Raw genomic sequence first — 21,969 nt, forward strand, 5'->3', positions numbered from 1 at the left:
TGTCTCTTAGTTGACCGTCCACCTACACTCTGAGGCCTGCCGCACTAATCAAATACATGTATGGTTTGCGCCTTGCTTATCTGCGTGTTGTGTCTTACGTGAACGTCAGCCCAGTGAATTTTCAATAAAATTACATACTACTCATACTAGGTCTCCCTCGTGTTTATTTCATGTATATTTTCTAAACAACATTAGGCAAAGTATATGTTTTGACAGTTAAGTTCGTTCATCAGGGGAAAACTAAAACAGTTCCTGGTTTTGCTAGATCTTTTCCTATTGCGGTTTATAACCCAGTATTGCTGCATTGGAAGTGAAATACTGGCATAATGCAAATCAATGTCTACAACAAACAACACTTTATTAATTCTTAAGTTTTCCTTTATGGTATTTAAAGCAACATAACATTACATCCAGTTTTTGCTAATATAAAATGCACACACTTTATTCATAAGTACATAGAGACGGGTGACAAATTATAGGAAGTCCCTGTTGCTTCATTATGCTCTGGGAGTATTCCACCCAAGAGAATAACTTTTGAAAGAGCGGTGTTTATCCTTATGCTGTGAGGTAAGGTTAACTAGTATGGCATTATGCAGCAGTGCTCAGCCAACAATAGAAGATTGTTTGGTTCAGTTGTGGTCAGCAATGTGATGTTCTTCTGTGTGTTTATTAGATGTGGTATATGAGAAAAATATCAATACGAATGACATCAGTGACTCATCTTTGTAAGGTAACACCCCAGGGTGGCAGAGAGAAGCTTTCCTGAGCAGACCCAACCATGGTTTGAAGGCAGAAATTAAATTAGTTGAGGCAACACCGGCTTCAGAGCAGTCGTGTCCCTGCTCTGAGAAACAGAGGTGCTTTAGAGTGACCTAGTGTGAGTCCAGAAGGAGGGGGCTGAGAAATGTTTGGGTAGTCACAGCTGGATATATAAGAGATGAGAACAACTGGAGTAAGGAACTTGATCAGGTAGCTGGAAATGTATTTTAATCAGGTTTTTGAAAAAGTCAACAATATGGGACTAACCCTCAAGCAATCACAGTATTAAAACCCCAATCATTAATTTAATTTATACAATTATTTATTGCTGTTGAAATATTTAAAATATTTACTGCATGATTTCTATTTTATCCTCCCTGTTCATGTGACTTGGATAAATAGATATGTATAACCTCAAACATAGGTTTAATTGCGCCTGGAAAACTTTAGTTAGGATTTCCCCATACTAGATATATAGGATTCCTCCATCTGGAGGAAACCTATTGTTATTGTTAGCATTCCTTTTCTTCCTGTTATTATTATTCTCCTTATCTTCCTAAAGTGCCAAATAACTCACAATCTGAATGGTAAAAAGCTTTTAAATTTGGCACATTGATACCACAGGCCACGAGTAACACCACAAATGGCCACATGGACCTATAGGTGGCATTACAGGCCACGCCCAAAGTCTACACCATTTCCACTCTGCGCCATAAGTCCAAAATATCTGAAAATTGGTATACATGCCTTATTTCTTATGGGGAACAAAAAATGCCATCGGGACCCATAAAATCACACTAAAACTGTGTACTGTTCGGCGCCACACTGTCACTTACTGTGCCTATTGTCCTGTTTTAGTAGTATTGTACTGTCCTGTGTTTTTAGCACACATCTGCACGTGCACTTTATATAGAATGTGTATGTGGCTGGGTAAGTGATTTGGCTGTCCTATCAGTTCTGCTTGGGATATGGGTTCAGCAGACCAATAGGATGAGAGCTACCCGATTATTTAAGGACACTTATTTTGGTATGCGTATAGGTGTCTTGGTGATTCCGAGTCCCTCGCTCCCTATGGCATTTCCGGTCCCCACTTCCGTTCAGGCACGTTCAGGCTCGTTCAGGCTCGTTCAGGCTTTGTCACGGCGTAATGGGGTGAACACCTCAAGGCTAATTTGTTGTTTTTAATAGTCTTAGAGCGGCGCTGGTGGCGCGTGCATTGAGGCGAATTGGCGCCGGAGATCGTAGCTGGCCTGCCTTATCCCTGCCAAGCCTGGGCCTGGAGAAGTTCTTAGTTTTAAAACCCTTATTGTGCTTCATGTGAAAGCGATTTTATATTTTCATGTCAAGTTTTAAATTATGCTGAAGTGTCATAATAAAACATAATGTTTTTATATTCGTACTCTCGTCTCACTCTCATGTTCCTTGCCCCGATTGGTGAAACTTATATGTGCCTTTTATTTGGGAGTATTTCCCTGGTTCTCCCACAGGGTGGCGTAGTTGGATTTAGTGAATTTGGGTTTGAGTTTTCCCTCCACTTGGGAATATTGCCACATGTAGATCTTATCTAGTTCTGTGTCGTCTCGTGTGGTTAGTGTGTTGTTTTATGTAGCACCGTGGTCCTAGAGGAACATAGTTTCGTTTCACTGTGGGAACTGTATATGGTTTAAAAAATAATAAAACCACTTCAACTTGAATTAGAGTTTTTAATCAGTTAATATATAACTGCACAATGGTGAATTCTTTCACTATTGCATGAATATGTGCTCTGTGATTTAGATTATGAATCACACATTAAATTGACAGTATTTAAATGTCATAGTAATGGTGAGGAAAATGATTTAATGAGAAAAATGACAAGGTGTCTTTTATTCATTTTAAATACAATAGAATTGTCATAGTACAAATATAAACAGGTTTAGTTGGATCTTTGTAATATAATCAGTAATGGATCAATATAAAGGCCATGTTTTACAGAATATTGAGTAGTTTCTAAACCAATATTAAGAAAATTATTTGTTTCATGGTAGCGTTTTTTTTTTTTATTAGTAAAACCATAGCAACCACAAATAGACTCCCCCCCCCCCCCCCAATTACCATGGTTTATTTGCACTAAAACCATAGTCAATCTGCAAAAAAAAAAAAAAACAAACAAAAAAAAAACATGGTTTATGCATAAAATCCATTATCAAAGTTAATTTAAGGGATGTTTTTAAGGAGTAACCACAATCCTTAAGGTTAAATCCATGGCTTTGTCTGCCAGTGAACGTTATAAACCGGACCAAATGCGAACCTAAGTGGATGTTCGCCACGTCTGGGGGACGTCCCCTGTTTGCTGGGATGGTGTCTCGCATGGAGTTACTGGATGCTGAGGAAGAATTGTGGTGTTTGTTGTTGACGATGTTTGTTTTCAATAAACTTCACTAAAACCCACAGTATGGGGGGAAAAGAGTAAAGAATCATATAAGAATCACATAAAACTCAGTAAACATTGAGATGATTACTTGTCACATTACAACAAAATATAGCTATAAATATGAGGACATGTATAAAACTGAACAACCTCAAGTTTTTTTATTCATTTCCTTAAGATTTTTATTAAACATGGACATTTACTTTCATTAAATAGACGTATTATTTATTGTAGGTTCATTTTGTAAATGTTAGCAATTACTGTAGACATAAACAAAAAGTGGGAGCTTCCTACAAATGTCATTTCTCACATTTACAAAATTTTCATTATGGATTATTATCGATTAGTTGTTGCAGCTCTACAATAAAGACTGAAAACACTTTGCCAGTCAGAAATTGACAGTTGTGAAGTCTGTTATTGGGCATTGTGTTTTTGTTCCAGTCTGAAGATGGTAATAACTTTTTTTTCTCCCAGTTGGAATATAGGGTATTATGTATTTTCTCCCAGTCCAAAGATAATAAGTAAGATTTTTCCCAGTTGAAATGTAGGAATTGCATTTTTCCATATTTAGGGGTAGAAATGACTTTTTTTTCTTTCTTTCTTTCTTTTTTTTTCTTTTCCAGTCTTTTCCAAAAAATTGCATTTTTTTCTCCCAGAAGATGAGAATGACAATTTTCCCCAGCAGGAGTGTCAGAAATGAGGTTTATTCCGAGTCAGAAGGTGGGAATTATGTTTTTATGAGGGGAAAGGTGGGTAAATGTTCATAGACTGTTTTTCTGTCATTTCAAGGAGCTAAAACGTGCAATGCATTAATTATTGTTTAACCTGGACTATGTTTTAATGGTTTTAAAATCAAACGCTTCGGGTTACTTTACATTCTATGAAATGTTTAAGTTGAATACAATTCTGTGAGAAAGGGACGAGTTTAATTTAATCAGTGTAATGAGACTGGTTATAGAGGTGTGTGTATAATATATACTATAATTGACATTAATAAAAAGGCTAATTTTTAAACAAACAATTTAACTGCTTTCAGAACTAAATGTATTATTCCTGACACTTTAATAAACAAGAATATATGTGATAATCATGGTAAAAAAAACAACCAAAAACAATAAAAAATACAATATTTTAGTTATCTTTTCTTCTTTCCGTAAAATGTGCTTGTTCCTATGCCAGCCATTTCAGATGCAGTGTAATAAGTTGTTCTTAGCATCCCAGCCTATAACATGACACATCACTAGAAAGTCCAAGATGTCCTCTGTATAGTACAGCAGAAATAGCTAGAGTAGCTCAAAACAGTCAAAGGGCATGCATGAAAACAAAATGTCCACTACAGAGGACACAAGTCAATGGGCGGGGTCTCAGGAGGATAAAGTGTTAGGTGCTAAAAATGAAAAACAAAATACATTTTATTTCAAAGCGATAACATTAGTGTCATGGGACGTCCACGAGTGAGATTTATAACAGTCATGACCTGCTCACAAGAAGAAAACTCACCAGGAACCTGTCGCATGCTAGCGTGAACTCGGCCTCAGACACGAGTCAAAGCGCTGAGGCAATTTTCTTTTTAACGTTCTGCTGAATTCTGTTTAACTTACAGCTGCAGTACTTTTGACTCTCTATCGCCATCTCTCTTTGAAACATAACTCTGCAAGTAACTTGCAATTTTATTATTTTTATATCTTTTTTTTTTTCATGGGTTGTGCTTCGGCGCTGCTCTTCTTTGTGGATGAATCTGATGGTTTGAGTTATAGTTATCAGAATTGCCTGGTCTGCATATATTACGTGACTTTGGGCTTCTTTTTTTCTGAAGTTGCTTGAACAAAATCATGAGTTGTGGGTTTCGGTTGTTTTTGGGCTTGTTTTAAAAAACATGGCTACTTATTAGGAAAATGTAACAAGTGACTCTATCTATCTATCTATCTATCTATCTATCTATCTATCTATCTATCTATTTATTTATTTATTTATTTATTTATTTATTTATGGTCTCTATTTTCGGGGCGCATTTTGGCTTAGTGGTTAGCACGTTCGCCTCACACCTCCAGGGTCCGGGATTCGAGTCCCGCCAGGGCCATGTGTGTGTGGACTTTGCATGTTCTCCCCGTGCTGCGGGGGTTTCCTCCGGGTACTCCGGTTTCCTCCCCCAGTACAAAGACATGCATGGTAGGCTGATTGGCGTGTTTAAAGTGTCCATAGGGTGTACCCCGCCTTGTGCCGATGCTCCCTGGGATAGGCTCCAGGTTCCCCGTGACCCTGAAAAGGAGTAAGCGGTAAAAGATGGATGGATGGATGAATGGTCTTTATTTTCCCCAATGCATTCACACTGTCTGATCACAGCCTCACAATAATATCAGTGCTGTAGTGCATTTTGCCCTCCCACAATTATTACAGGTTATAACAAACAAAAAAAAAAAAACCATAACATACTCGTATATTCTAATAGTAGTTCTGATTCTAATGTAATCTCCTTTTCCACCTCTCCATCTCTCTTCACATTCAGCTCGCAGGTGATCAGAGATGAGTGGGTCCTGCCTGTCCTCCCTATAAGCCATATGATCCCGTACCTACATGTTTGTTTAAACAGATTTGTCCAGGAGTAATTGAACCACTTCTAAATATAATCAATTCTTCCCTAAGCACTGGCTATGTACCTAAATCACTTAAATTAGCAGTTATTAAACCCTTGATTAAAAAACCTGATCTTGACCCGTCTCAATTGTCCAGCTTTAGACCAATATCAAATCTCCCCTTCATCTCTAAGATTTTAGAAAAGGTTGTAGCAAAGCAGTTATGCTCGTACTTAGATAGGAATAACATTCATGAAATGTATCAGTCAGGGTTTAGACCTCATCATAGCACAGAGACAGCATTAGTTAAAGTAGTAAATGACCTTCTACTGACCTACGATCAGGGTTGTGTCTCTCTGCTTGTGTTACTCGACCTTAGTGCAGCTTTTGATACTATAGATCACACTATTCTCCTTGATAGATTAGAAAATGTTGTTGGTATTAAGGGAACAGTCCTCTCCTGGCTCAGGTCTTATCTGACCGATCGTTATCAGTTCGTAGATGTAAATGGTGAATTCTCCATGCGTACTGAGGTTACTTTTGGAGTTCCACAGGGTTCTGTTTTAGGCCCACTGCTCTTTACTTTATATATGCTACCCCTAGGTCAAATGATTCGTAAACATGGAATTAGCTTCCACTGTTATGCTGATGATACACAGCTGTATGTTTCAGCGAAGCCAGAGGACAGACAGAAGCTTAGTAAAGCTGAGGATTGTGTAAAGGACATTAGACATTGGATGTTAACTAACTTCCTTCTACTTAATTCTGATAAAACCGAAATACCTTTATTAGGCCCACGTGTAGCTAGAAGTAATCTTTCTGATCACATGGTTACTCTGGATGGTCTTTCTGTTTCATCATGTGCAGCAGTTAAAGACCTTGGAGTGATTATTGACTCCAGCCTATCATTTGATGCTCATGTAGATAATATTACTAGGATAGCCTTCTTTCATCTCAGAAATATTTCTAAAATAAGAAACATATTGTCACTACATGATGCGGAAATACTAGTTCATGCATTCGTCACCTCTAGATTAGATTACTGTAATGCCTTACTGTCTGGATGTTCCAGTAGGAATATAAATAAGCTCCAGTTAGTCCAGAATAAAGCTGCTAGAGTCCTAACTAGAACTAGAAGGTACGACCATATCACACCGATATTATCAATACTGCATTGGCTCCCAGTAAAATCTCGCATTAACTATTAAATACTTTTATTAACCTATAAAGCACTAAATGGTCTCGCGCCACAATATCTAAGCGACCTTTTGGTTTTATATAATCCGCCACGCCTACTTAGATCAAAAGATGCAGGCTATTTGACGGTACCTCGAATAGTGAAGGCTACAGCAGGGGGAAGAGCTTTCTCTTATAGAGCCCCACTGTTATGGAACAGTCTTCCTATTAGTGTTCGGGACTCAGACACAGTCTCAGTGTTTAAGTCTAGGCTTAAAACGTATTTGTTTACTCAAGCCTACCCTGACTAGATTCTGTTCTACTACTTCGCAGTCATAATTATCTTTTTTCTCCCTCTCTCCTTTCGCTGAGCCCCACATGAATTTATGGAGATACTAGAGATCCAGATCCTTTCTGCCTCTGGATGGAGCTCAAATCTTCTCTAATTCCAGACTGCTGGGACTACGGCTGCTCCTAAGGCCATACAGACTTCATATAAATCCATAATGAACTTTTTCACACTATCTGTTGTTACCCAGATGAGGATGGGTTCCCTTCTGAGTCGGGTCCCTCTCAAGGTTTCTTCCTCTTAAAACATCTTAGGGAGTTTTTCCTTGCCACCGTCGCCACTCAGTGGCTTGCTCAGTTGGGATAAATTCGCACCTTTAATATCTGTATACCATGTTGATATTTCTGTAAAGCTGCTTTGAGACAAAGTCTATTGCAAAAAGCGCTATACAAATAAAATTGAATTGAATTGAATTGAATATGATGGTTTTTCTTTAAGTAAATTCTGTTTTTGCTTTTCATACTGCGTGGTTTTAGTTTAATATTTTACAGGCTCATTTATTGTGTCTGTTTTACACTGAGGCCGTAACAGGCTAAATATTTATTCTCGTTTTAGCACGGGCTCTGTCGCGTTCCCTTTTTCACTGCATTCTCTCCATAGTTCGAGGTTCCTTGGTTTTGACAGCACCTGTTTTCCCAGATGTCACTGATGATTGTGTTTAGAACGATCCTGATTAAAGCAGCCGTCTAGACGACAAGTTTAAATTCTAAGCAACTGTTGTAAGGAAAAGCTACAAACACTCCACCATCCTCAGCCCCCACACATGTGATATAGTACCTGGCTCTTCTTCTTTCTGTTTACGGCCGTGATGAAACCACGCAAAGGCGAATGACGTCACGAATGAAGTTTTGAACACTGATTTTTTTTTTTTAATGTACTTGCTCAATAATGTATTTATGTTCATTTTTAACCAAAAAAACCTTCCGTACTGCAGCTTTAAACAACATGTTTAATTGTATATGTCATGTTTACCAGACAAATGTGTTTTTATTTATTGATGTCATCGTGCAATACAGGTGTGTTTAATTGCTGTGTGTGTTTTATTGCTTTAGTGTTTTATTCCTCTTCAGATTGCAGTCCTGGTTTGTTATTACTAATGTTATTACTAATGTTATAACATACAATCAAACTGTAATAAACTAATAATAATATTTTGGCTCTTCACATTTACATACAGAGCAACCATGTGTGTGTGTGTGTGTCGCTGCATTCTGACTGTATACAGTGTGTATGAGTTTGAAAGATCAAAACTAGGACAGAAAACACGATGATCAATGGCTTGGTATACAGATGACACATGTAATACTTCGCAAAGACTAAGTGTTTGAACAGTCTCTTATATAGCGTGGACTGAGTGAGTATGAGATTGGCAACAGATGTGTGTGATTAGACAGGGGTACAAAGAAAAACAAAAAACCACTTACTGTCACAAAAGCACAGCGATAACCCCAAACTCAAACTGATTACAGATAGTAAGCTTGCAAAGACTGACCAAAACCACTACATGGTGGTATCAGCACGATTGATAAAGACTGTTACAACACAGTCAGACTCAAGAAAACTGAGATTACTGACAGTAACAACACAAAGTTATGTCCACACAAATAAAGCAAAGGAACAAAAATAATACCAATACAGAAAAAAGGGGGAGGAACCTTCCCACCCACATGGGCATTAGACGAATGCAAAAAAAAAAAAAAAAGGACCCTAAGAACAACAAACATTTTACAACCTCAATTTGGGAAGCATAGGAGATCATTTAGCTCTTATTTTAAAAAATAACAATTTACCTACAGTGACCCGATGACATAATACTCATGACGGCACTTACAGAAATCATTTGATAGCTTCTTTAATAGCTACAACTGCAACAGCTGGTACTCCGACCTGGGCTACTTAAACTGCCATGCTGCACAGATAGGAGATTTGATGGCACACCGCAGTGAGAGTGAGCAGTACACATGCACACACGCACATGCACCCACGCACACGCACATGCACACACGCACATGCACCCACACACATGCACATGCACACACAGTATCGATTGTCCAACATCACAATAAACAAGTACATCGCATGATATGACTGGACAACACTAGCATCAAACAGCTAAGCCACACAGCTAAAAACACATTCCTCCGTAGTCAATAGCAATGAAAAGAAGGGGCTGGTTTTCGACCATGACACACTCCATGAGGCATAAACAACAAGCTTATATACTGTGGTAGGGAGATAGCTCATTGGCCACGTATTTAATAATGCTGACATCACAAACCTCACTACCTGTAGTTGATCAAAAGCCCACTTCCTTTCTGTAAACTTAAATATCAGCAGGCACACGCAACAGTTCCTTTCTATCATTTTAAGACCTTAGTGAGTTCATTTTAACCCTGAGACACTGATAAGTGCATTATTTAATTTAACTTTTTAGCTGTTGGCTATATATTTTCTCACCACTTGGGCTTACTACTATGAACACAGGTTAAGACTCTAATGAAAAGTAGTAGTGAGGTAAGGAAATGGACACTTATGAAAATTGTGACTTCTCCAAAAGGAATAACATTGAAAATCGTAATTCTCCAACAGGTAGATATCATATATATTGATATGTTTAAATATATGTAAATATTAAAATTTGTTATGGTTAAAATTTGATATATGGTAGCATTGTTAATAAGAGGTTTTCACTTATCAGACCCAGAAACAGAGGATGATTACGAGAATACGCAGCAATGGCGTCCAAAGCCCAAACAATGCACCGGTATGTGTTTGCTTTATCATTATACTGATTATCTCAGTTTGGCTTAGCTAAAATATGTTTCATGAATGGATAACAAATGTGTTTATCATATAGCTTCACCAGTCAGATTTGACTACAAGATCAGTATACTTGGTCTTCTCCTAATGCTTGGTGCTTTAACGTCACTCTGTGCTATAGGGATCTTGTGTGAGTATTGCTTGTCATCTTAATCTTTGTTCTCATTTCAACAAATCCCAATAAATTGCCTAATTTGATTGTTAAGTGAGAAGAATTCGCTGTACCACCCATTTAGACTAAAAACCTATAATTGCATAGGATGCCTATGCACCTTTTATTCATCTATGTACTTTAGCTCTGGTGTTCTTGTTTAACAGATAACAGAAAAGTTGTTTCCAGTGAGAAACTAAGTGAGAAGTATAAGAATGCCACAGCCACACTGATGGTGCTAGAAGACAAAGCCAATGGTAAGATGCTTTTGAGGTTTTCCTGTTTGCTTCAGCAGCTTGCAGTTGTTTTATATGTGGGATTAACACCACTGGCCAGAGGCATTAAGTTACATGCAGTGCTTAATTCGTAACTCTTCAGGTCCGAGAACAATAAGAGGGTAGTGATCCGGTAGGTCGGGAGGTACGCGAAAGGTCCCGGTCCTCGAACTTACAGACATGTAAAAGTGCTTCCAATATCTCACATAGCCGACGATAATCAATGCTGATAGGTAGGCCTATATAATGGATCACACTGGTACAGCGACGTAATAGCATGATGAACTTAATAGTTTTCAGTATTCTCAGTACAAAGGGAAATCTTTATGGATTGCACATTCTATCAGCTTATTCTATCACCTCAGTTAGCTACAAAAAAACATTTCCCAAAGCACTTCAAAAATAAAACTATGATTCAAAGAGTAAGCCTACTTACAATAAACTAACATTACCTGCTCCACATAATCAAGAAAAATTTCATCTTATGCATATAAAAAGGTTCCGGAACGCAGGAACGCGGAACGGAATGCTATATTTTAAAGGTGCCAGATCCTGTTCCGGCAGGGTCAGGCTCAAATTAAGCTCTGGTTACATGATTGTATTTATTATTATTATTATTATTATTATTATTATTATCATCATCATCATTATTTATTATTATTATTATTATTACATGGGAGTAATACTTTCACATGGGAGTTAATGGCAGCACATAGAACTCTTGACACAGCAATGCTGGTGTACACCTAACAATAAACACACAATCATGATGAAAGTGGCACTATACAGTCATTCTTTTTACACCATGCCTTCTATCTCTACAATAAAGTAACAAATGTCAACAACTGTATGCCTCATGACTCTGGGGTATCTCTAAACTGCCTCTACCTTGCATGAAATTGTATATACAGTACTGTGCAAAAGTCTTAGGCACCCTATTTTGTTTAGTGCAAATTTTGTTACAGATTTTTATTTTATGACGTCTACATTATCGAGTCAAAAAACAAAAACATTTTACAACCCCAATTCCAAAAATGTTGGGACGCTGTGAAAAATGTTAATACAAAAATGGAATGCAATGATTTGCAAATCTCATGAACCCATATGTTATTCACAGTAGAACATAGAAAACATATCAAATGTTTAAATTGGGACCATTTGTCCCAACTTTTGTGGAATTAAGGCCAAGCCTTTGCTGTCACAGTCTAAGATAATTTATGGTGTTACCTGTATGGTTATTAACATGAACACAATGTCAGATTTTTATGAAACTTGGTAGACAAAGTAGACAGGGAATTTTTAGGCATCTAATCTCCCAGATTTCATGAAAATCATTTGCTGTATTTGAAAATGCTGATAACCACACAGTGGCTAAACAAAGGAAGTTGGATTTTGGTTTGCTTTTTACAACATTATTCTCTACATCTAAAACAACAGTTGGACCAATCAACCAGCATGGCCACCACCAGCTCATCAGATTTCAGTTGCTGTTCATTGCAAGCTAAACCATATGTCATACTCCATTTGCCTTGAATGTCATATCAAAGTTACACTCTTTAAGCTGTTTTTTTTTTATTGTGGTTAATGAGTTAAAATCAGACTTGATTTCAGGTGATTCATTAAAAGCTTAATAGAACCTTTCTACATTAACACATTAGTTTTAAGTAAGCAGAAAGGAAATGAAATCTTGAAAAAATAAACTCTTCTCTTGTTTATTAGAAAAAGAGAGAATGTGTGAAATGCAGAAGGTGAAGCATCAGGAGCTCGTCTCTACCTGCAATGGTAAGACTAGTCTTTTTCTCTTGTTTACTCCAATCATTAAAAAGTTATTTTGCATCAGAAACTCTTCTCTTTTGTACAGAGACAGAAAGACCGTATAAAGAACTGAAGGTGAAGCATCATGAGCTCGTCTCTGCCTGTAATGGTAGGTTTGGTCTTTTTCTCTCGTTTTCTCCCATCATCAAAAAACACTTTTGTATCAGAAACGCTTTTCTTTTGTATAGAGACAGAACAACTGTATGAAATGCTGAAGATGAAGTATCAGCAAGTTCATGAACGTCTCTCTGCATGTAATGGTAAGGCTTGATAATCTTTATAATAATCTAATGATAATCTTTATAGTTTATTTTAATTGTACAGTGATCTTGCTATGTTAGGAAGGTGATATATAAATGGAACACATTATTATTGTTATTCAACTCAAGTATCAAATCATGCATTGTGTAAAGTACAGTATGTTTTAAGTAAAAAATCTAGGAAATGCTGTGTACGGCAGTAATAACACAAAGTTTTCAGAGAAACAGGATGTTTCCTGTAATTGTCCAATCTTTTGGAGATTCAAGTAGCTTCATTGGCATGGTAAAAAGCTTTGCAATGTGTACAGTATATATGCACAGTTCTCCAAAGTTTCATTTCATAATTGTTTTTTTTCCCCAACTGTTCTTGAAAAAAGATAATCAGAACTGTAAACCTTGTGAGGAAGGATGGAAGTCTCTTGGTTTAAAGTGTTATCACTTCTCCACTGAGAAACTGAACTGGATGCAGAGTCGAGATTACTGTGTGGGGAAAGGAGGCCACCTGGTGATTATAACCAGCCAAACTGAACAGGTGAGTATAGTGGTTCTCTCCAGCTGTTCCAATGATTTTTTAAATATATATTGTTTCTATTCCACTTGCACTGGTTACAGGTGTAAGCTATGTGTCTTGTTATTTTCTACATTAGGATTTTGTATCTTCACAAATTGGAGAAACACACTGGATTGGCCTGAATGACTTGGAGACTGAGGGAAAGTGGATGTGGGTGAACAACCAGCCCTTAAAGGAGACGGGTGTAATGTAAGACCCGTGTTCACTCACACACTCTATAAACTCATTTTATTGTTTTAAAGCGCTACAATGCTTACAGTGTTTATGTTATGTATGAAGGTTCTGGTATAGCGCTCCAGAGGGACCAAATGAGCCTGACAACTGGAAAATGGAGGACCCTTCTGGAGAGAACTGTGCTGCTCTGGGGGATGCACGTGGTAACATATATAAATGGTTTGATGCGTCTTGCAATCAGATAAAAAAGTGTATCTGTGAAAAGTGAAATGCTTTTCACTTGCATTTGTGCCTGAAAATATTTGTGTTTTCGAGAAAGTAGGATAATTTTAGCTTGATGAGTCTGAACATTTGATATTGTAAAACAGCTAACATTAAATTTACTTGTAGTATGATTATTAAACATGTTCACATTCAGCTTTAAATTTAAATGCAAGGTAGTTGTGCACTTTTTTTGACAGAAGAACCGTCTGCATCTTTTACAGAATCCATTACATTTCATTTTCTTCCACGTTGTAAAATATCATTGTATTTTTAGCTTGTCTTAACCACTAGATCAATAGAACATGGTGTAAGATCATGTCTGTAGTTTTTCTCCTGCTGTCTTGTGGAAGTCTCTCAAATTGTGCAGAAGGGATGAACAGTAACTTTCTTTCAAAAGTTATTCTCTCAGTTGGAAACCTCCAGAGCATAATAACAGAGCAGCAGATTTTTCCTTTAATTTTACACCCATCTCTACACAGTATACTTATGAATGAGGTGTGTCTATTTTAACTAGATGTAATGTTAAAATACTTTGAATAGCATTAAGGAAAATTTTATAATTAATAAAAGTGTGTGAAAATGTAATGTGTGTGTGTTGTAGATGATTTGCATTAAGTGAGAATTTCAGTTCTAATGCAGCAATATTGGGTTATGAAGGACAGAAAAAGCTCTAAACAGAAGAGAGCTTCTTTAGTTTAGGATTACAGTCACCTGATGGAGGTTCCCACCAGCAAAACACCCTGATCCAGGGTCAGTTTAAAGTTTTCCCCTCTGCCAGGTATCTGACACTACAGTTTGAAATGGATTCTTTGCCTGCCATGCTTGTTCAGTCAGTCGAGGTTGTTGCAGCAGTCATTGCTGTGAGAGATGCACAACAAATGCACAGTGAATTAGCTTTCCCCACACCGTTTCATATTTTCAGTGAAGTTATTAGTAGACTACGACTTACACGACTTGTCAGTTATGATACACTTATTTGCTACTTTTTGAAGTGTTTTTCTATTTTTTAATGTTTAATACAGAGTTTTACAAAGTTTGTTGTCAATACTTTCAAGTCTTACTGCATTACTGCATAATAGATCAAACTAAAACTGACAAACACCACAGCATTAAAGTCTGCAACAGATTCAAACATTTGTTTATTTAAGGTTGAGGGTGCTTCACTCGGAACTCTGAATACATGCATATACTGTACAAAAAAATTTGCAGTTCTATATACACTTCTATATACACTTCTATATACACTTCTATATACACTTCCATATACACTGCTATTGCGCTGCAGTTTGTTTGATCAACATCTCACTTCCTTTCTGATTATAAATAGTGGGGGTAACAACATTTCCTGATATATACAGTTCAGTTTAAGACTGTACTGTGAGGCACAGGTTAGGACATGGGGAAAAAAGGTAATTATCCAACAGTAAACATCTGAAACTTTTATTATTGTAAATAAATATTTTTGATCTTTTAAATATGACATGTGATCAGCATCGTAAACGACAATTTTCAATCGTTAGGACCAAGAACAGAGGATGGCGAATATGTGAATATGCAGAACTCGCGTCCAAAGCACAAAACAACCCCAGGTACGTCTTGTTTTGATAATAAAATTTATACTAATTATAATTGTATCCATTTATAGTTACATTTAATTGTTGTGGAGACGTCCATGAGAAAAAAAAATACCTGTTTTTACTTACATTATAAGAGCTGTAAATAGTCAATCCCTCTCTTTCTTTCTGGATTTTTTAAGTAAATAAGACAAAAATGCAGGCTTGTCATGCACCTGGAGACTTCCCATAACAGTGAACCTACTGAACGTTACAGCACTGACACCTGAGACTCATTTCATTAATGCTACATAAATATTTCCTTGCAGAAAACTTCACCACATCAGCAATTCTGGATTCGTCTTTGATAAACAATACAGTTTTTAATCCATTTAATATTAGCCTTAGATTATGTGGAGCGTTCACCATACAAGTCCCTGTGAATGACTTGCTGTAGAAAAAATATTGTATTAGAATGATTAATACTCACATTAATATAAATCTAATATAAATTGATATAAATCGATTTTACAGCCGGCACTACTGTCAGAGATGCTTTTAGAGAAAATTAACCCACGCTTTCTGACCAAAAGACTTGAGAATGCAACATTTTGGGGTTTTCCTGGTTAAAAAAATAGTTTACCCATTACTTTGTTTACTACACGGCAGAAAATGACATCTTAGCAACTGATATCCTGAATAAAGGAAAAGTCTAATGGCGTTCATCATGAGATTATTGTATAACAATTATAAGAGCATTTAGCCTATTTGTTGAGATATTTATTAATTCCAAGCTTAAAGTTGTTTTATTCTATTGGCCGATGTCTTTGCTTCTTTCTAAAAACAAACACATGATATGAGCAACATTATCTACTAAATGAATAAGAAAATTTTACGCTTCAAATTAACTATAAATAAAAACAACCGGAAATGGGTTTAATGATCTCATATTTGTTTAAAAACAATCTAATAAAAATAAATATTCTTTGAATTTTCCTATATTCCAGATGTTTTTACTTGCTATCATTTTATGCAGTGTAATTAGCTCAATTTGTCAGATTTGATTAGCAGTTTTGACTAACAGTGTTTATTTATTAATTAAGAAGTATATATAGAATAATACTAAGAATATATATATATATATATATATATTTTTTATCAATTACGGATTATTTCTACGCTTAAAAACATTTTTGTCTTTCCAAGATTTGGAGAAGGTTATTCATGCTTTTATCACTTTGCGCTTAGATTATTGTAATTCATTGTACTTGGAACTTCCTCAGTCGTCTCTTGCTCGTCTCCAGATGGTTCAGAATGCAGCTGCAAGGCTGTTGACCAAGGCAAAGATATTTGATCACGTCACCCCAATTTTAGCCTCGCTTCATTGGCTCCCGCTCCAGTTTAGGATCCAGTTTAAGATTTTGTTGTTTGTCTTTAAAACTCTTTAATGATCAAGCTCCTTCTTATCTCAAAGATCTTCTTACACTACATTCATGCAGCAGATTTCAAAGATCTGCTAATAGGATTCTTCTGTATGTCCCTCGATCCTGCTTAAAAACTAAGGTGGATAGAGCTTTTTCAGTCGCTGCCCCTAGTTTATGGAATCAATTGCCACTGGACATCGGCCTTGCACCTTCTGTTATCATTTTTAAAAAGAGGCCGAAAGCGCATCTCTTCTCCCAGGCGTTTTAATCTCATTGAAGAAAAAATCTATTGTCTGTCTTTATTTTGGTTTTATTCTGTTTTCTATTTTACTTTTCTTTACTCTGTTCAGTGCTTTGGTCAGCTTTGCTGTGTTAAATGTGGTTTATAAATAAAATTTACTTACTTACTGACTTACTAAATATGAACACATGAAGATGGCAGTGAGCTCAGCTAATTTTTAAGCCTCGTGTGTTGGGAGAAGGAAAATCCTGAGACGGTGCAGGGCAGTGGGTCTGAAGGACTGGAGTTAGGAATCTCTCTATAGGACAAAGATTTATGAAATATCTAATCCCTCTCTCTCAGATATCTCCGGCCGCACTGAGTTGAAAACACGAAAGACCTTTATATCTGCTCTTGGTCTCCTCCTAATGCTTGGTGCTTTATCAACACTCTGTGCTGTAGGAATCTTGTGTGAGTATTCCTTATCATCTTTATCTTTGTTTTTCTTATTTACAGAATCACAAGAAAGTGCCTCATTTGATAAATGAAGTGGGCTGCATTCCTGGTCGTGTCATACTTATATAGACTTTTCAATGTTTGTTTCATTCCAGCTTATTTAAAACCTATGATGATTCAGTTGCAAGTTACAGAACCAGTGTTAAATTCCCCCTCAGTGGATGTTTTTCCATTGTGAAGTAACACCAGGAAATTTAGTTTTCTCCTGCCTCTCTTTTCTCTTGAAGTGAATGAGAAACTAAAATGCAAAATGTCTTCTATCCTGGACTTTCCTTGAGCAGAACACTTACAGTGAGGGAAAAAAGTATTTGATCCCCTGCTGATTTTGTACGTTTGCCCACTGACAAAGAAATGATCAGTCTATAATTTTAATGGTAGATTTATTTGAACAGTGAGAGACAGAATAACAACAAAAAAATCCAGAAAAACGCATGTCAAAAATTTTATAAATTAATTTGCATTTTAATGAGGGAAATAAGTATTTGACCCCCTCTCAATCAGAAAGATTTCTGGCTCCCAGGTGTCTTTTATACAGGTAACGAGCTGAGATTAGGAGCACACTCTTAAAGGGAGTGCTCCTAATATCAGTTTGTTACCTGTATAAAAGACACCTGTCCACAGAAGCAATCAATCAATCAGATTCCAAACTCTCCACCATGGTCAAGACCAAAGAGCTCTCCAAGGATGTCAGGGACAAGATTGTAGACCTACACAAGTCTGGAATGGGCTACAAGACCATTGCCAAGCAGCTTGGTGAGAAGGGGACAACAGTTGGTGCGATTATTCGCAAATGGAAGAAGCACAAAAGAACTGTCAGTCTCCCTCGGCCTGGGGCTCCATGCAAGATCTCACCTCGTGGAGTTGCAATGATCATGAGAACAGTGAGGAATCAGCTCAGAACTACATGGGAGGATCTTGTCAATGATCTCAAGGCAGCTGGGACCATAGTCACCAAGAAAACAATTGGTAACACACTACGCCGTGAAGGACTGAAATCCTACAGCGCGCGCAAGGTCCGCTGCTCAAGAAAGCACATATACATGCCCGTCTGAAGTTTGCCAATGAACATCTGAATGATTCAGAGGACAACTGGGTGAAAGTGTTGAGGTCAGATGAGACCAAAATGGAGCTCTTTGGCATCAACTCAACTCGCCGTGTTTGGAGGAGGAGGAATGCTGCCTATGACCCCTGGAACACCATCCCCACCGTCAAACATGGAGGTGGAAACATTATGCTTTGGGGGTGTTTTTCTGCTAAGGGGACAGGACAACTTCACCGCATCAAAGGGACGATGGACGGGGCATGTACCGTCAAATCTTGGGTGAAAACCTCCTTCCCTCAGACAGGGCATTGAAAATGAGTCGTGGATGGATATTCCAGCATGACAATGACCCAAAACACACGGCCAAGGCAACAAAGGAGTGGCTCAAGAAGAAGCACATTAAGGTCCTGGAGTGACCTAGGCAGTCTCCAGACCTTAATCCCATAGAAAATCTGTGGAGAGAGCTGAAGGTTCGAGTTGCCAAACGTCAGCCTCGAAACCTTAATGATTTGGAGAAGATCTGCAAAGAGGAGTGGGACAAAATCCCTCCTGAGATGTGTGCAAACCTGGTGGCCAACTACAAGAAACGTCTGACCTCTGTGATTGCCAACAAGGGTTTTTAAACCAAGTACTAAGTCATGTTTTGCAGAGGGGTCAAATACTTATTTCCCTTATTAAAATGCAAATCAATTTATGACATTTTTGACATGCGTTTTTCTGGATTTTTTTGTTGTTATTCTGTCTCTCACTGTTCAAATAAATCTACCATTAAAGTTATAGACGGATCATTTCTTTGTCAGTGGGCAAACGTACAAAATCAGCAGGGGATCAAATACTTTTTTCCCCTCACTGTACATACTGCTACAAAGCACACTGGAGGCTCTTGCTGTCGTCCTAGCATGAAAACATACAGTACATTTCTATACATAAATTATGATCCATTTAGTTTTTGATGATGTATAAATGAATGTAACACTGTGTCTTCTTCTTCAACAGATCACAATAAAGTGGTTTCATATGAGATATTAAGTAAACAGTATGCTAATTTTACAGCTACACTGATCACGCAAGAAAAGAAAGCCAAGGGTAAGTGGTTTCAAGAGCTTCCTGTTTCCATTAGCAGCTTGCAGTTTCTGTTTTGTACTGTATATGTATGTTAAAACTCAATGTTTGACATTTTTGACATTACCCTCCTCACTGGTGCTTCTATTGTTTGAATTTGCCCATATTAATATTATTATTATTATTATTATTATTATTATTATTATTATGTATTTTTTCTGGTATTTATTTACCTCTATTGCCGTAGAGACAGAAAGACTGTATGAAGCGCTGAAGGTGAATCACCAGCAAGTTCAGGAAGATTTTTTTGCACGCAAGGGTTAGACTCCACACATCACAACCCCCCTTGCCCTGTACTCTCATTAACAAATAAAAAGGCCTCACACAAGAAGCCTCACCATGATCTATTTCTATGATGATTGTAGCTAAACTTGATTTTTTTTTTTAATACTATTAAAACAGGCTTAGATAGATAGATAGATAGATAGATAGATAGATAGATAGATAGATAGATAGATATATTGCCGTATTTGGCAAATCTGTCATATTGGTAATTTGGGAAAACATGTTTCCTATTTAGGGTTTAGACCTGGTTTAGGTCTTTACTTGCTGATTTGGGACATCTTGGGGGAAAAATTTATTATAATCATCTGTAAAAAAAAATGTTTTAAATCTGGATTTATACTTATTTTGCAGTAGTGCATCATTTAAATGCATCATGAATATGTGGAATATATTAGTCATGACAATTTTATAGCTATATAAAAACAAAATCTACAAGCCAATGTCATGTTATAGTTAATATATATATATATATATAGATAGAAGATTTTTTTCTTCATTTCGTCTTGGCAAAAGCAAATCAGAACAGCAGATGTGAGGTAGGATGGAAGACTCTTGGTTTAAAGTATTACTACTTCTCTGCTTTTAAACTGAACTGGACACAGAGTCGAGATTACTGTGTGGGGAAAGGAGGCCACCTGGTGATTATAACCAGCCAAACTGAACAGGTGAGTGTAGTGGTTCTTTTCTTTTCCCTTTTTCAGATAAAAGTTTTTGGCTCTATTCCACTTGCACTGGTTACAGGTGTAAGCTATGTGTCCTGTTATTTTCTACATTAGGATTTTGGATCTTCGCAAATTGGAGAAACACACTGGATTGGCCTGAATGACTTGGAGACTGAGGGAAAGTGGATGTGGGTGAACAACCAGCCCTTAAAGGAGACGGATGTAATGTAAGACCCGTGTTCACTCACACACTCTATAAACTCAGTTTACTGTTCCTTTTAAAGCTCTACAATGCTTACAGTGTTTATGTTGTGTACGAAGGTTCTGGTATAGCGGTCCAGGAGAACACAGTGAGCCTGACAACTGGAAAAGAGAGGACCCTTCAGGAGAGAACTGTGCTGCTCTGGGGGATGCACGTGGTAACATACATAAATGGTTTGATGCGTCTTGTAAAAAGATTTTTTAAAAAGTGTATCTTTCTAAAATGAAATGCTTTTTATTTGCATTTGTGCCTGAAAATATTTGTGTTTTCAAGAAAGTAGGATAATTTTAGCTTGATGAGTCTGAACATTTGATATTGTAAAACAGCTAACATTAAATTTACCTGTAGTGTGATTATTAAACATGTTCACATTCAGCTTTAAATCTAAATACAAGATAGCTGTGTGCTTTTTTTATCAGAAGAATCATGTACCTCTTTTACAGAATCCATTACGTTTCATTTTCTTCCACGTTGTAAAATATCATTGTATTTTTAGCTTGTCTTAACCTCTAGATCAATAGAACATGGTGTGAGATCATGTCTGTAGTTTTTCTCCTGCTGTATTGTGGAAGTCTCTCAAATTGTGCTGAAGGGATGAACAGTAACTTTCTTTCAAAAGTTATTCTCTCAGTTGGAAACCTCCAGAGCGTAATAACAGAGCAGCAGATTTTTCCTTTAATTTTACACCCATCTCTACACAGTATACTTATGAATGAAGTGTGTCTATTTTAACTAGATGTAATGTTAAAATACTCTGAATAGCATTAAGGAAAATTTAATAATTAATAAAAGTGTGTGAAAATGTAATGTGTGTGTTGTAGATGATTTGCATTAAGTGAGAATTTCAGTTCTAATGCAGCAATATTGGGTTATGAAGGACAGAAAAAGCTCTAAACAGAAGAGAGCTTCTTTAGTTTAGGATTACAGTCACCTGATGGAGGTTCCCACCAGCAAAACACCCTGATCCAGGGTCAGTTTAAAGTTTTCCCCTCTGCCAGGTATCTGACACTACAGTTTGAAATGGATTCTTTGCCTGCCATGCTTGTTCAGTCAGTCGAGGTTGTTGCAGCAGTCATTGCTGTGAGAGATGCACAACAAATGCACAGTGAATTAGCTTTCCCCACACCGTTTCATATTTTCAGTGAAGTTATTAGTAGACTACGACTTACACGACTTGTCAGTTATGATACACTTATTTGCTACTTTTTGAAGTGTTTTTCTATTTTTTAATGTTTAATACAGAGTTTTACAAAGTTTGTTGTCAATACTTTCAAGTCTTACTGCAT

General features: G+C 37.0%; 1 protein-coding gene across 1 annotated transcript; it reads left to right on the top strand.

The window, feature by feature from the left end:
• The first annotated feature begins 14,766 nt into the window (after positions 1-14,766).
• LOC128616200 (C-type lectin domain family 4 member F-like) lies at positions 14,767-21,919 on the top strand. Its single transcript, XM_053638747.1, has 7 exons — positions 14,767-15,186; positions 17,158-17,265; positions 19,349-19,438; positions 19,662-19,690; positions 20,362-20,424; positions 20,536-20,648; positions 20,743-21,919. The coding sequence occupies exons 1-7, from the start codon at positions 15,150-15,152 to the stop codon at positions 20,885-20,887; spliced, it is 585 nt and encodes a 194-aa protein (XP_053494722.1). The 5' UTR covers positions 14,767-15,149; the 3' UTR covers positions 20,888-21,919.
• The last annotated feature ends 50 nt before the right edge of the window (positions 21,920-21,969 follow it).

Source organism: Ictalurus furcatus, chromosome 12 (genome assembly GCF_023375685.1).
Source record: "Ictalurus furcatus strain D&B chromosome 12, Billie_1.0, whole genome shotgun sequence".
Classification (NCBI taxonomy): domain Eukaryota; kingdom Metazoa; phylum Chordata; class Actinopteri; order Siluriformes; family Ictaluridae; genus Ictalurus; species Ictalurus furcatus.